At 45.3% G+C, this 15,794-nt stretch overlaps 1 protein-coding gene across 3 annotated transcripts in view; it reads right to left on the bottom strand.

The window, feature by feature from the left end:
• Positions 1-8,984: 8,984 nt before the first annotated feature.
• Positions 8,985-15,794, bottom strand: part of PELI1 (pellino E3 ubiquitin protein ligase 1) — a 44,402-nt gene continuing 37,592 nt past the window's right edge. For all 3 annotated transcript variants that reach the window (XM_064709244.1, XM_064709243.1, XM_064709245.1), the window contains 3 exons: positions 14,790-14,987; positions 14,491-14,679; positions 8,985-13,551 (listed from right to left, as the gene is read on the bottom strand). In XM_064709244.1, coding sequence (XP_064565314.1) covers positions 12,985-13,551; positions 14,491-14,679; positions 14,790-14,987 — 954 coding nt within the window. In that variant the 3' untranslated portion in view covers positions 8,985-12,984. The remainder of the gene's footprint in view (positions 13,552-14,490; positions 14,680-14,789; positions 14,988-15,794) is intronic.

The raw sequence follows: 15,794 nt of genomic DNA, 5'->3' as shown, positions 1-15,794 counted from the left end.
TGTTCCCCTTGGGAAAAATAAACTGGAGCTGCATCATCTTTGTGGATCAGAAGGAAAGGATGACAGCCATGAGGTTGCCTCCTGCTGCTTCCTTTTCTGACTGTCACCTTTCTGCTAAACCCCGTGGTGGCAGTGACAACGCCGGTCCAGCCTGAGAAACCTCCTCTCCTGCCGACTGTAGGAGGCTCAGTGGGTGATTTCTGGAGACTTGGAGAAAGAAGAAAGGCTGCTTTAAAGCATAGCAAATCTCCCCAAGGCACGTGGCGTGGCTGGGCTTGTGAGCTGTGGTGTTGGCAGTCTGGATGGCTCTGTGGGTAAGAACAGCCAGCAGAGCTGGTGAGGTGAGGAAATTGTGAGTCAGTCAAGCATAGTTCACTTGATCTGTTGTCAGTCTACCTCCTCACATACAGCTTGTGTCCACAAAGTCTGCTTTTATGGGAGCATTTCAGTTATCTGGGCTTCCTACTGATTGCCAAGGGCCACGTCAGCTCTGCAGGGCAGCGTGACTCAGCCCAACAAACACCCTTACCCTGGGCACACAGGACATGGTTCCACAAAGGCTCTTCCAGGGAAAAACTCCAACCCCAAGTAGCTTTAGCCAGGAAAATCTTTCTACTGCTGCTTTTTCATCTATGTGAGTTAAACTGGCATTCTTATAAAACAACAGAAATATGACAAGGTTTTTTCCTACACTCATGCCAGCTCAGGAGTCTTCAGTGGAGTCTTCCTGGAAAAGAAATGGGAAACAGTGAGTTTTGTGCTGTAGAAAATAAACAGTAAAAAGAACAAAGTAGCTCAATGTTTTCTCAGGTACAAGAGACGTTAAAAAAAACAAGGAAATGCTTATTACTGCTCAATGGCAGAACTAGCAGCCAACTGTTGTAAAAGTTGGGTCATCTCTAGGAATACCTGACCTCCTTCCTTGAGATGTCATAGTGTTTTAGAAGGTCTTTGCTCACAGGATTCAGTTTTTCATAGAAAACCTTTGCTCAGCTTGCTGAACACTGAAGAAGGTACTGCAATCCATCGGGAATGTGAGGGAAAATAGTGATTAAATGTAATTAGAGGGGCAGGTCCCCCAGGAACCCTGAGTGTAGTGGGTAATCTTGTCTCTAAAAGGGCAGCATTAAACAATGATAGGAACAACCAACCTTCGAGGAAAAGCTCTCCTCGGAGGAAGCAGGGGATATAAAAGAAATATGTAAAATAATGAACACTGCAGAGAAGGCAGATGGAGAGTTTCTGCTCTTCTTGTCTCAAGTAATGTGAAGGGATATTAAGATTGAATATTTCATGCCATAGCAGGGAACATGTTTCCAGGCCTTGTTTAAGTGGAGCATGGTGCTCAGTGCCATGAGAAACCTTTCAAGACAGGAGCTTAGGAACATGCAGAATGGAATGCCAGTTTTATAGGGCAACTGGCTCTCAAAATTAAGACAGATGACAATTTTGAAGATTATTTTTATTATGTCAACCAAATACTAACTGGTGGAAGTCAGGTTCAGACCTCTGACAGGCTCACCTCAAGGGCTACCCCTTCACATGGCTCTTTTTAGGACAGTTTCTTAATAGATGCCATCAAGACACTCATAAGACAAGGATAACCCATAAAACTGGGATGCCAAGACTCTCCTGATGCTCCTGAACGCCCTGGCATGTATTCCTCCATGTCTGCAAGGGTAGCAGAGCTCCTCCTGGCTCCAGGTCATTCCTCAGCACCTTAGACACGCTGCAGATGTGGCTGCATTTCACACAGTTCTTGGTTCTCCCTGTCTCCAGTAAAGAGGCTGTGTAGAATTAAAAGCTCTTTCTTCTGTATCTGGAATGAGCCCATTTTATCAGATAGCAGTTTATCCTAATGGAATACATCAATACCGGAGTCATCAGGAGCTCTGGCTTTCTTTATGTCAGCTTTCCAGGCTAGCTTGTTGTGTGCTCCCTTTCCATCCAGCTGTGGCCACTCCAACATCACAAAAGGAGGAATTCTAGTGGGGTGCTTTCAGGAAAGTGTCATGGAAAACAGTCTGGTCCAAGCAGCACCTCAGGCAAGCAAAAAGCTCTTGTTTCTGAGAATACTTGTGAGTCAAAACGTGCAGTTTCAAAGCAAGTGATGGTTGGAAAAAAAAAAAAAGAAAAAAGTGCTGAGTACAAAAAAGTCCATGTTGGTACTGAGGGAGTAGGGCTGGCATCTTAGTGACTTTTAAAGAGAAGAATTTGATTCGAGATACCACAGGGCTCAGTACACGTTTCATTTTAAAGATCAGAGATAAAGGCCCTGAGTTGTAGATGTTTTTAGACTTTGCTCTCGTCTAGGTTGCAAGACCTGTGGGTAGAGGGTAGAGCCAAGTTCACTCGTAGCTAGTGCAGGTGTCACACACATACTGCTGAGAGGAAAACCACACACCTTCCTGCATTTTAGAACTCTACAACTGAGAGGCTGTGGAATGACAAGGGTGCCAGATTAATCTGAGGAAGCAGCACCCTCACTGCAGGCTCTGAATGGTGCTTCAGTCCTGTCTTTGACATTGACTGGAAATCCCAGGGATTAAAGCAGGTCCACAGGGAAGATTTTTTTCCTCTAAGGGCATGCTAGGTAACAGCCATTATTAGGGAGGGATCTGTGTGAAAAGCATCATCAGGTCTTTGAGGGCACAGTTTGTCTTTGCTTGTTTTACTTTGCTCCTACCCTGAGCCCGTCTCAGCTTCAGAGCAACTGCTGGGATTTGATTAAAGTCAAATGAACTTCCAGCAACCGCTGTGCATTACAGCAGATGGCAGCCTTTCCCCAGACTTCCAGAAATGAGGAGTACCTGGATTTCAGACAGTCGTGTCTTTTCTTGTCCCCTGGTGTCTGCTAGCGGCAGCAGAGGCATCTGTAGGAACCAGCAACTGATTCAATGCAGCTAGAGATAGAATCAACACTGAAATCTCCTCCTTGCCTTTGGAGAGCTTGGCTTCTCAACAGAGGGTGATCAGCTCTTGCACCACCTCTTTATTCATCTAGGATGATGTTTCCCTTCCAGCTTATATCAGAGTTCAACACTGAAGCAATTAAGAATCCATGCTAATCCATTTCTTCACCTTGACAACAACACAACAGCAAACACATCATCCTTGGTGGGGAGTATGTCAAAATCAAAGTGATATTTCTCAGCACTTGACATGCTGTATTAAAAAGCACCTCTGTTAAGAGACCTACGCAGCTGGCTGAATAAACTGTGGTGTGGGTGAGGCCTCAAATTACTTCATCTGCTGGTGACTTTTCAAAAGAGACTCAGATATGCTCTGTGGATTCACCCAGCCCTGAAAAGTAAGGGGAAAATGATCAGCACTCTTCTGTCCTGCCCCTTTTTGTTCCAGAAGAGGAATGCTTGCTGAAACAGGGGTTTTTGAGATGACCATAGCCAAGCTCTTTCTAATACCTCCTGAATCCTTGGAAGTATTTCTTATTGCCACATAGCAACTCTTGTCCAAAAAAAAAAACCTTGTCCAAACGGTGTTTTTATACCTACCTGACTAGGATTAGTCAGGCCTAGGGGTCTGTTTCACAAGCGTGAGAAAGATGCAAAGATATCTTCTTCTGGGAGGTTGCTCCTGATGGAAGCACAAAAGAATACAGATTTACTTCTACATAGGTTCTGCTTTCAATTTCTACTTTTTATCCTGCTTCTGTTCTCACAAAACATGTTAATGGCATCCAGATGCTTATTAACACGCTTCATAGTAAGAACCAGAGACAGGAAATGCAGGCCAGATGAGGAAGAGCTTAAAGAACAGCTAAGAGAGATGAGAGGAGCCCAGACTCAGCAGGGTCAAGTAAAATTTACTCTGGAACCTTCAAGAAACAGATCAAATTGTGGTCAGTTGAATGACACTATAAACTCCAGGGAACAGAAGAGGTCCCACAAGACAGAGAACCTATTAGCAACAGTTAGGGGGACATCCAAATAAAGCATTAATTAATCTTAAAGACCTACATAAGCCTTAAAGCAACTGCTAGGGTCTTGAAAAAAAAAAACAGGCTGTGTCTAATCAGCTCCATTCCTCTCTTTGATAAGGCAGCTGGCCTGGCAGCTGGGGAAGGGAAGTCACGGATGAGCTGCATCTCCCCTGAGTCGTGCTGGGTAACGCAGCCACCCAAGGAAACGGTCCACACGTGGTTGCTGTGAGCTCAACAGGCAGGGCAGTTGTTTGTGCTCAAGGTGTAACATCTGTCACACCCCCAGCTCTGTGTGTCACATCAGCCACTGCCATGGTGGTGGATCAGCTCCTGAAGGGCTAGGAGCTGGATTTCTGTGCAGATGATACCGTGTGGGATGGGAGACCCAGGGAGACAGAGTTAACTTCACCCAGGAAATCACCATCAGTGAGGAAATGACCCCAATTCCCCACACTATACTCAAGGCATTGGAATTCAGGAGCATCTTTTCCTTACAGGACATGCATACAACTTACCCCCAGTTCAGCTTTTAATGAAAAAACCACTTAAAATACTCTTCACCAATGTAGGCAGCCCACAGAGCGTGCTGCAGACTGCTGCTTCCAGCTGCCCTCTTCTTTCCCAGCTCTGTAGAGAAATCTGGCTAATGAGGAATCTCAAGGCCATTCCACTGCTCTTCTCCCATCTTCCTGGCTGCATTCATTATTAATAAAGCCTCATTAAATTTTAATAAAATGAATATCAGGGGTTTACAGCTTTGTAGGCACCTTTCCTCTTTTTTATCCTTCCAGGTCTATTTGTTGGACAAATTTATTCGGTGTCACACCGGGGAAGGTGCCAATCTATGCGTTTTGCAGGAAGTTGTTTTTTTGCTTTATTTCCAAACTCTGCAGAAGTGCCTGGAATACGAAAGCTTTTGCTTTGAGTTGTTTCTTTTTCTTTAAGAAAGCAAACCCCAAACAGTAGGTAGATATTTGGTCCCAACTTGCTCTTCAGTTTACTTTAGTAGATAAAAGTTTATGAGTTCTACAGTTTTAGAGTAGATCTGAGTTTATGAATTCTATAACTGAGCCATGGACCAGGCTGCCTAGAGACATGGTGGAGCCATTACTGCAGATTTTCAAAGAGTAAGGATGTTAAACACTTGGAAGAAGTATTTGGGTAGAACCACTCTGCCACAGGGCGGACAAATGAAGGAGAGGACACTGCATGGATCTGTAGTTATACGATGAACAACATATTTTAAAATCAGCTGGTGCAAAGAAACTTGCATCTCAAACTTGAAAAAAAGTTGTTTAATGTGACCTGGGAACTCTTATTGGTGGTTGTTGTTTGTTTGGGTTTTTTTCCCTTTTAAATAGTACAGGAACTCCAGACACCCTGATTTTTTTGAGTATCAAGAGCAAAGGTGGGTTGAGTATGCCCCATCCTGGGGACTCCTACAGCTGCTCTTCTCTTTCTTGGCTGTGCCCTGGGGAAGCCAACCTCAGACTACCACTTTAATACCTTCTATTCTGCCAATGAGCCCCTAAATTAGTCTGAAAGATTGTTTGGAGCCAGCAGATCCTAAACCTTTTGCATGATACTATTCAACATATTCTTTGCTGCAGAACCATAAATAGAGCCTGGCTTTATTAACCATTAGCCTATGAAGTTTAAAGTATAACAAAATGCAGACACACATGGGCTATAAATACATTTATGTTGTTGTGAGGAACACTAATCCCAGGCCTCTGTGGTATGAAAAACTCTGCACTGTATGAATAATGTGTATTTAGCAATATTGGTGTAGGGCCCGAGGGGATGGGTTGTTGTCTGGGGGCTTTAGGGCTGGCACAGGCTCCAGGCAAACCCCACTTTTGTGCAGTCATTGAGCCTGCTCTGGTGACAGCTTTCCCTGGCAGTCAGCAGCCAGGAGCTGCCAAGGAGTTTGCCATGAGCATGATTCATTATTGCCCAAAGGTGCCTGAACACACCTTCTGCTGCTCCTGTTCCAGAACAGGTGGAGTGAGATTTCCAAGTGATAAAAAGTGACGCTGGCAAAAATCGCTGAGTAACACTGAAAGCCCCTGGAGCGATGGTGGAGCTGAGGTCATTGGCTCTGCTGATCCTGCCTCCTCAGAAAAGCTGCTCTGGATCCACTTTTAATGTGAATAAGTGAAAAAGCATTAAACATCCATGCCCTGGTGGTTGGGTGGCATTTAAAGGCCTGCTGATTGCCTTAGCTCCCCTTTAACAGCTTTGCTGTGCAGAGCCTGGGCCCAGCTGTGTCCAGGTGGCCACTGTGTCCACAGGCTGTGGGGAGGCCCAGATCCCTGAGACCCATCTCAGGCAGCAATGGTCAAAGGTGACACCACAGATCCATCCTGGGCTGGAATCCATGGACAAATGGACCTGGATCCATGGACATGTCCCCACTACAGAGCAACACTCCAGGGAAAGGCAGGCTGGGCAGGAGAGCTGCCTCAATCATCACCTCTGAATCCATGGCAGTTTAGAGCCTTCCAGCCCCTCTGAGGTCACAACTCAGGGGATTGTCCAGGCAAAGCAGGAACGGGCACACCTGCATCACAGTCCTGTGGGGACTTTGGAAACTGCCAGCCCTGTGCCAATGGGAAGCACAGGACAGAAGGGAAAGGGGCCAATTAAGAAGCCAGGCTACCTCTGTGTTGCTCAGGGCACACTGAACAGATGATGGCATCACTGGAAACTGCATTTGCTTTTAATTGTCCTCATTCCACTGAATAACTAATTCTCTCCTCCTCCCACACAACAGAGAAAAAAAAAAAGCAGCAAGCATGGGATTTTTGGAAAGGATGAGTTGACTCAATTCGTTTCATCAAGCACATGACAGCAAGCTGCAGTTTTTAGCTTTGCATCCAGGCAAGTTTAGAATATTGCTGCATGCATTTGTTTTGTTTCAAATCTTCTGGGATCAGCTAAAAATATTATTTTGGAGAGATGTAGATATGGAAGCACTGAAGGCTTCATGTTCATCCAGCTCTGAAACTGCAGCCAACCAAAGGGAATGATGGGTAGATCCCAAGTGTAAGATGGTTTTATTAAGAAGTTATTTTGCAGAGAGCTGGGAGGCACTTGGAATCTGAGCATGATCCAGGGAAAGAAGTGTATCCCTTCAGCCCAGAGTGTTTCCCAAGGGCCCAGGAAAGTTGTTGCTCTTCCCTCATCCTTGACCAGCTTGTTTTCCAACACTTTCCAGGACAGACTGAAGGGAAACCCTATCTAGGCTGAAAACTAGATGACCAAAAAAACCTCAAAATACATTTTGCAGGTCCTGGGTCCAACCAACATAGTCCAATGCATTAAAATTCACATATTTTAATAGAATCACTTAAAGAAAGGCATAACCACAAGAAACACGACTTAGAAACTTTCAGATAAAATATATGCAGAGAAAAGTGAAAATAATTTTTTTTCTTCAGGGGGTGCAGAAGCAGAAACAAATATAAGGGTCAAGACAATTGTATAAATAAGCAGACAGGTAATTTTGGGAGTGAGTAGCAAAGAAAACAGACATAGAGAAGCTTATCCCACTGGTTTAACTGTATTTAACCACACTTAAATCTGGCTGACAACATGAACTATCATGTCCTGCTTCCTCTCTCTGTGCTGCTCACGCTCCTTGCAGCACTCACAGGGAATCCTCAGGAGTCCATGTGCCATGCCAGGGCTGGAAAAGGGGAAGGCTTTTCAGGAGACCTTTCCACTACAAAAAGGAAAAATAGGCCATCCTGGCATATGTTTGAACTCCAAAGAACTCCACTCTCATTGTTTTTCTGGAAGGCAGCAGATCTCCAATGGCCATCTCAGCACAGAACTGGTACTACAGATGTAGACAAGGTGGAAGAAGGAAGTCAGAGCAAATTAATAATTTACTCCTGCCTCAGATGTGTTTAGTGGTCCTAAATCAAAATAAAACCATTACAATATTGCAGGTATTGCCAAATTGCAGAGAAGTTGTCTTTGCACCAGCAAAGTCCTTCTTTGAGTTGATCTTGAGGTCATTTGTACTCCCATGAAATATCTCAGCCCCCTGCACTGGAGCAATGGGCTCTCTGCAGGGCTGGCAGAACCCAGGATTTGCTGGTGCTTCACTGCTGCCACAAACATATCCTCACCAGCAGAGCCAGGCACACACCACAGCCAGCCAACAGTGATGCTGGTGCTGGTACCCATCCCTCCTGCCAGCCCTGCAAGAGGGACAGCGGGACAAGGGCTGGGAGCTGGGCACAACAGCAACAAACCCAAGAGTGGCAGCGAGTGGGCAGGGAGCTCCTGCCTGCCAGAGCTGGCACTGTGCCTCTGGTTATTCATCTTCCCTGGAGCTCAGCCTCGAGGAATGCAGCCCCAGGCAATGCATTCCTGATCCCACAAGGGCTCGTGCTGGGCCAGGCAAGCAGGACCTGCTTCTGCAGGCACCTGCTCACTGAGACTGAGGAATGGCTGTATTGCCAGGGCAGGGAGCATGGGCAGCAGCAGCTCAGGGGGCCCAAGGCAGGCACATAAAGATTCAGGCACTGGGCTTTACAGCTAATGCCATTCCCTAAGGCTGCACTGATCCCAGCCTCATGTGTGCGAGGCCACAGGTCCTGCTGCAGTTCCCAGAGGCTGGGTTTGGCATGGCTGCTCTCACAGAGGCACCTGAGCCTTCAGGGAATAAAAGCCCATTTTTTCTGCTCTTTAAATCTGCCCCCTTTTGCTTTCAGATATGGAACCAGACCAAGAACCAGGAGAGCTGAAGGTGCTGGCTGATCTTGCTGCAGTAGCACCCATTGGTGTTTCCCCACTGGAATACAGCACAGTGATGTAGAGCTGTTCTCCAGGAGGAAACAGGAGCCTGAGCTCCTGCTGCTGCCCTGAAAGCAGCACCTGGGCAGGAGCAGGACTGCTGCTGCCCCTGCAGAGGCCACACTTGCCAAGGAGTCCCTGGTCCAAGTCACAGGAACCATCACAGCTCCTGCAGAGATGCTTTCCCAGGTCTTCTTTACAGTATGCACAACACTGCGGGTAAAAGTGATCTGCCACAGTCACAAAAGAGCCTTAGAAACTGCATTTCTAGGATGATCACAGCCCTTATGTTAAAGCCAAGTGCTACAATTAAAAATAGACAAGCTCTACCAGTGTTTTTACAGAAAGGGATGAGCCAAGACAAGGACCACAAAATCTGGTCTAATTCAACAGCAACCAGGCCTAATCCAGGCTGAAAGACAGCATGCAAGTAGCTGTAGGCACCAGGGTAGATTTATATTGCAAAATTGGAAATGTATTTTTAGAATTGAGCCTGGAAAGTGTCACTTCAGGAGGAGATCAAGCATGTCATGGCAGGATCATTATGGGATTTGCAGAGCACCTTCCAACACAGGAGTCTCCTGAGGTGACTTCATGTTAAACTTTCCAGAAGACCAGGCTCATTGCTGCAGGTGTAACAAGGCCAGCACAGCTGGGATGGGAAGGCCTCATCCCCAGCCTGCACCACGCTGCTCAGGGCCACTCCAGGCACTCCTGGGACTGCTCCAACCCGGTGGCCAAGTCAGCAAAGCAACCAGAGCACTCCATTCTCCCCAGGAAAGCCACAGCAACCTCCCTGTCTGTGCTCCTGCCTTTCTGCCAGCACCCTGTGCTGCCCCACTTCTGCTTTGGGGAAAAAACAAAAAAAACAAAACAAAAGGGCTTTATTAGCCAGCTGCTGCTTTCTGGCAGTGTTAAATCCATGCAATCTCCTACAGCTGAAAGGCAAATCAGTTCATTAAATCACCTGCTTGCACTGCCCAGATCAGGGCAGCCACACACAAACCAGAAAACTGGCTGCTCATATCCAAAGGCACTTCTGCAGAGCTTCTCTGAACTTTAGGGCTAGAAAAGTACCCACACCTAATTTCATTTTCCCATTGATTCCCTTATACCTGCAGTGGTATCCCAGGGAACAGTCCTGTCCCATCTGCTGCTTGCATCACCATTGCTTCTTGCCAGTCCAGCAAACCTTTAAAAGCAGGGGAAGGCCACAGATCTCACCTGGGGCTGGTCTTTGCAGCTGCAAGGGGCTGCTTTAGGCTGTCACAAGTGGAGCTGAGATTGTCTAAAACCAGCAAGGTACCACCTCTTGCAGCACAAAATTTGTTCAAAAGGATTGGCCTTAAAGTTCAGAGTGCTTCAGTCATCTGTTTGAGTACTTTTAATCTGAAATTCACTTTACCATTTACAGAGGACCATTGCAATCATTTATCAAAGAACAGAAGCCTGGGGGTACTCAAACAGGGTACCAGAGTTAGGGATGCTGTTGTTGGTGATGGAACTTGCTCTTCAAACTACTCAACCATTGCTATTGTGCCTTTGACAGTGTGATTTCCCTGTCTCAAGTGTTTGAATGCCCATGTTCCACCCTCCTAAAAATGGGATTAAACAAGCCCAACTTGGGTGAAGAACAGTACAAACCAGGCAGAATGTGGGGCAGACTGAAGAGTGACCTTAGCCCAACACTTCCCAGAGACACAGCCAGTTCTGCTCAGATATCTTTGTCTGGGATGTTTTTTTTTTTGCAGGGGGTGAGGAGTGGGGTAGAGAAATACAGTGTAAGCATAATGTACAATCTTAAATTAACAAGGGCTGCACGTTGGGCATGACCCTCTCTTCCTCCCCTCTGCAGTTAGCTGTGCCTGTACCCAAGTGCACCCCTGGCTCTGCCTCCAGCTGGGCCTCCAAGAGCACTTCCCATATTCCTCCTACCATCCCGTGCTCCATCTGTGCTCACAGTTCAGCTCTGTGTTACTCATACTGCTTTGTAGCTTTCATCATGTTCTTTTCTGGTTTTTCATGTTCCAGTAGTCAACAAGATCAGAACCAGAGAAATGTCAATTAGATTTTGTGGAAGACAGAATCAAGAGCTCTTTGTCATTTTAAAATTTAGTTCAGTTTTTGCTTACATTTCAGTATTTGTAACTTATTAATTTAAGTGTGTCATTTAAACAGCAATCTCACCTTTAACACAGAGTTAAATATAAAACACATGGAGAGGACACATCTAAAAGGAGCCATTGAAAGCCATTACCAGGGAAAACATCCAGAGTCTTTACAGCTGCTGCTTCTCTGTGCTCTTAATCCATATGTGCAGAACAGAGGGACACCTGAGGTGACAAGAGAAGAGCCATCTCCAGCCCTTTTCCATCTCTTGAAAACAAAGCCACAATCCCAGAATTTCTGTTTTTGAAAAGTGTTTACTCACGTAGTTTAAATAAATTAATTTGCAAATAAAAATTAAAACTACAGTATACTATAGTTTGAATAAGATGATTAGAACAACTACAATACAGGGATTTCTTGCTGCATAAGTTTCATGACTTAATGCATATAATCTGGAAAATGTCAAAATCAGTTATATTTCTATGGAAAGGGAGTAACAGCAGTTACTTGTACATGACAGCTAACTGAACTTATAGTACAGGTTTCCTGACACATGCATTTCCTGAGTGAACCAAACAATATATATCATTTCTTTTTAAAAATGGAGAAATAATTGACAGTCAAAGTAAGTAATTCATGACATCTAAGCAACACAGGTCTCTTTAAACAAAGAAAATTTTAGAAGAGCTTCAAAGAAAAACAAAAGCAAAAGCTTTGCTATAAAGTACAGAAATTTTCTTACTGCCAATTATACAGTACATATTTGAAAAAAATGAACGAAGCTGGCCAAAAAAGCTCAAATCAATGCTAAAAAGGTCAGGTTGCCATGAAGCACAGTGGGCAGGCAGCAGAGCTGCATGTGGTCTTTTCTGGTGGATCCAGAGGGGAAGGAGGGGGAGGAAGAGGAGAGCAGAGACCAGAGAAAGCAGAGCCCACAGCAGCATCTCCCAGTGAGGGTCTGAGCCCAGCCCAGCCCCAGCTCTCCCAACAGACTGCCCGAGGATGCAGGGACACCTGCCCTGGCTACCAGGCTCCACCTGGGTCCCACCTGTGGCCCAGATGAGCACCTGCACCTGGCAGAGGGGAGAGGCCAGGCCTGAGGCCCCCCAGCAGCCAGCAGGTGGAAGGCTGCTGAGCATCCAGCTGACAAACCCCTCTCAGGCTGGGACTGTGGCCAAGTCACAAACTGCTCCCCACACACATGCCCAGGTGCATCCACCTCTGCCCTGTCCCCACCCCCACACAGCAAGGAACAGAACAAGCCTCATCTTTCTCATCTGTTCATGTTTAACATTGGAAAAACCCTCACAAATGTCACTAATGCTAAATAAAGAGAAGTGTTAGCGTGAAGGGAGAAAAAAATCCTTAATCTAGACTAAGTTGCATATTCGAAGAGTCTGGTAAATATTCTCCTCATAACCAGATCTTAAGCACAGTCCTACCAAAAAGACAGTTTAAGGAGTCCTTCTTAGCTACCTTTCAACACGGTTAAAGCACAACTTTATGCCATCATAATTTGCATTAGCTTCGTTTAAAAAGCATTTAACTATTCTAAGAACTCAGTATTTTAGATTAAAAGATTTTTCTACCATTTTCATCCCACGTTCTTCTCCATCCAGAACTACTCTACACATCCAATTGCTGGATGTAACACACTATAACCATGCTACTCTCTAAACATTCTAAATATTTTCAATAATAAAGATAAATAGAAAAGAGTTAATATACATGTTATATTTTACAATGTTTGCATCCAAGCTGTAAACTAATGTTCTTTGAACTATTTACCCTCCATATACAAAAAGAATGAAACACCTTTCAAACACTGTGGGCATGTGATTCAAAAACCATTAAACTGAAGGCATTGAAGTTCACTCTACAACACTTCCTTCACCTCTTCAAAAGTAGTTATTAACCAAAAAAAGCAGGTCTCCCCCTTCTCCCCCCATTTCTTCTATTTCCAGACTTTTCACAATAAAGAGGGATTTAGCTGTTGTAACAAAAAAACCAAAAAATTCTTCATCTTAATGCAAACCAGCAAAGCCCAGAGAATACGAAAAACAGTTGGTTTAAAAATGAGAATCGCTTAGCTTATCAGTTTACTGCAGTCCTTGGGAACACCTGTGTTAGTCGAGAGGCCCTTGGAAAATGAGCCTGATGTAACCCTGCTCACCAGCCAGCTGATGCGCACAGAAGGGACAGGCTGCGTGAAAAGTGTGAGTACCGTGAGGAAGAGGAATTTGGGACCAATATGCAGTTGTCTTTTCTGAGCACACGTGTCCACAGGGGCTGAATGCATGAGTGGGAGGTCCGGCATCCACGTAAAATCCCGCCTCGCAGCCGAGCCACAGCGGCACGTAGGGGCCGACGGAGCGGCACATGGGGCACTCGCGGTCCTTGCCGTCCCTCTCCTCTTTGTTCCCCCAGTTGTGGTAGCCGTGCACGTGGCCGCAGTTCAGGTACACCCACGGCTGCTTCTCGTCTACAACATCTTTTCTCTTCATGCTGGGGAAGGCCAGCGTGTTGAAGCCCACGGGGCACTGGGGCCTGGCTGCGTTGATCTCCTGCCTCAGAGCCTCCAGGTGCTTGACGGTGGGCGTGCGCGCCAGCCCCTCGGCCGTGCGCCACAGCAGCGTCGCCCCACACAGGTCGATCAGGGAGCCGTCCTGCAGCTGGTTCGTCTCGTTCTCAACCTGGACAGGGACACAGACACGGACAGCCGTCACTAACAAAGTGCACTTCCACAACACTCGTCTGCCTGGAAGACCCATCAAAGTTCCAAGCAGGTTCTGACTGTGTCCACAAGACACCCATAGAGAGCCCACTATCAGCTTCTCTCTGCCCTCCTTTTTTTGGAAAAACCCCACCCCAACATCTTAAGAGATTAAAGTGTGCATTAAAAGAGACCACACTGAGTCAAGAAAAGCTCCTCTCCCATCTTAACAACTCTGTATTCCATCCCTATAGCACTCTCAACTATGTTACTTGAAATGCCTCAAGGAGTACCACAAGACTGTTTTAGTCCTCCATCATATTTTAGACTTCTCTCAAAACACCCCTTTACACATGGCTTTCCTCTCCTCCCATCAGCACTCCTAGCTAAATATGCTGTTTAAAATGTTCAATGTAGCATTTCTTTTTGCTGAAACATCCCAAGCCATACTGAACCCAAATATCTCCTGGAAATATCACCGATGCTTTGCAAACAAAAGAAGAGGGAAAACTCTGAATGCCAACATGGAAATGAATATCCACTAAAATTATATCTATTTTTCATCATTCTTTTAAAAAGGAAAAGTGGCAAAAGCCACTAACTAACAAGGGAGAATTGGGAAAATACTTGTAGAATGTGCAGGAGAGCTTGCAGAAATACAGAGTAGACTGGAAACTCAGTTTAGGAGAGCAGCCTAGATGTGCAATTAAGTACTAGTTTGCAGATAAACTCAGTCAGTTATTCATGTTGATCAAGACACCTTTGTGCACCCAGACAAACAAATAAGAGGCAGTGTAACTAATTGCAGGGGTGACAGCTACGTGGAATTCCAGCAGATTCCAGCTCTATGCCCAAACTATACTCCTAATGGCTGCACCATTTTAAACAGGTTGCATAAAACACTGGTCACTCCTCTCACCATTTTCCCCCTCTGTTGAGCTGATCTGGTTTCACGGAGGCTGAAGACATTCCCACACACAGAAATCTCTCTCCACACCCCAGGCTTGGAGTCTTCTGTGAATCCATTACGAGGATGCATAACAAGAACTCCATTTGTTGTTAGTCCATCCATTTGCCCATCTGATGTCTTCCACTTTGCAGCTTTCTCCTAAAAGAAATCACATCAATGAGCACCTTTGATTTGGCTGGAGTTATGAATTATTTTTTAAAAATAAGCGTGCAATGAACTTTTAGTGGAAAAAAGAAAGAATTCCTTACCCCAAGAAAAATGTTTTTTGAGGAGTCAAATCCTGCAGCATATATTCTTGCTGTAAATGGAGGGTTACGTTCACATATGATTCTGCAGGCAAACCTTGATATTGTGCTCTGCACAGACTGTGTATCTGAATTACTCTGACTCCCAGGAACTGTATCTGTTACTACAAAGTCTATAGGGCTCTCTGTTGACCGACCAATCTGGAAAAGCATTGAAAAAAAAAAAATGGTCAGAAGTTTGTCTTTGGGTCTAGGACTATTCAAATTCAAAGAAAGTAAAAGCAATGATACAAAAATCATTACATTACAGTTTAAAGCATTCCTGTCCACCAGTCTACCAATTTAGGTTTCTAAAGCCTCATCTGAATTGATGAATTTTTCTGCCTCCAAATGATCAAAGTTATTCTGAAAGTTGGGTACAGCCAAATGAAGGAAGGAGAAATAAAATGATGCAATTAAGTCAGTGCTGAGATTATTTCCCATTGAAGGCCTTTTCATCACAGAGGTTACACTCAGGTCAGGCAGACCAGCTGCAGGAGCACCAAAAGAGCCAGGGAACAGCAGTTAGAGGGAAGAACAGTGACATGCAGTCACTTTGCATGCCCAGAACACCCTGAACAGTGCCAGACTAAGACAAGGTATAGATGTATGAAAATCAGATTATGTGAGCTGTCTCCTCAGCTCTGGTGGGCACCGAGAAGGAGCAAACCTTTTGTCAAAGAGCAGGCACCAGGTGGTTGTGGCAGAGAGGGGCTACATTTACACACTCAGAACACAAGAATGGAACATCTGACTACAATCAGGTTTTGCTGGTAGCTGCATCTCCTTTTCTGGCTGCAGGGAACTGAGAGTCTTGCAGTCCCACACAACTGCACTGAGCTTGGTGAAACTGCATAGGTATCCCTGCTTTTCCAGTCAACTCATCTTTCGTCACAAAGAGGAAAAGTAATAACCCTTTCCCAAACATCCATATAGCTGGGTTTAAAGCCCTCTTACACACTACTACTC

The sequence above is a fragment of the Zonotrichia leucophrys genome, chromosome 3, assembly GCF_028769735.1.
Source record: "Zonotrichia leucophrys gambelii isolate GWCS_2022_RI chromosome 3, RI_Zleu_2.0, whole genome shotgun sequence".
NCBI classification, from domain to species: Eukaryota; Metazoa; Chordata; class Aves; order Passeriformes; family Passerellidae; genus Zonotrichia; species Zonotrichia leucophrys.
Note: the sequence above shows the minus strand (reverse complement) of the source record. Positions and strands in the feature narration are given on the sequence as shown.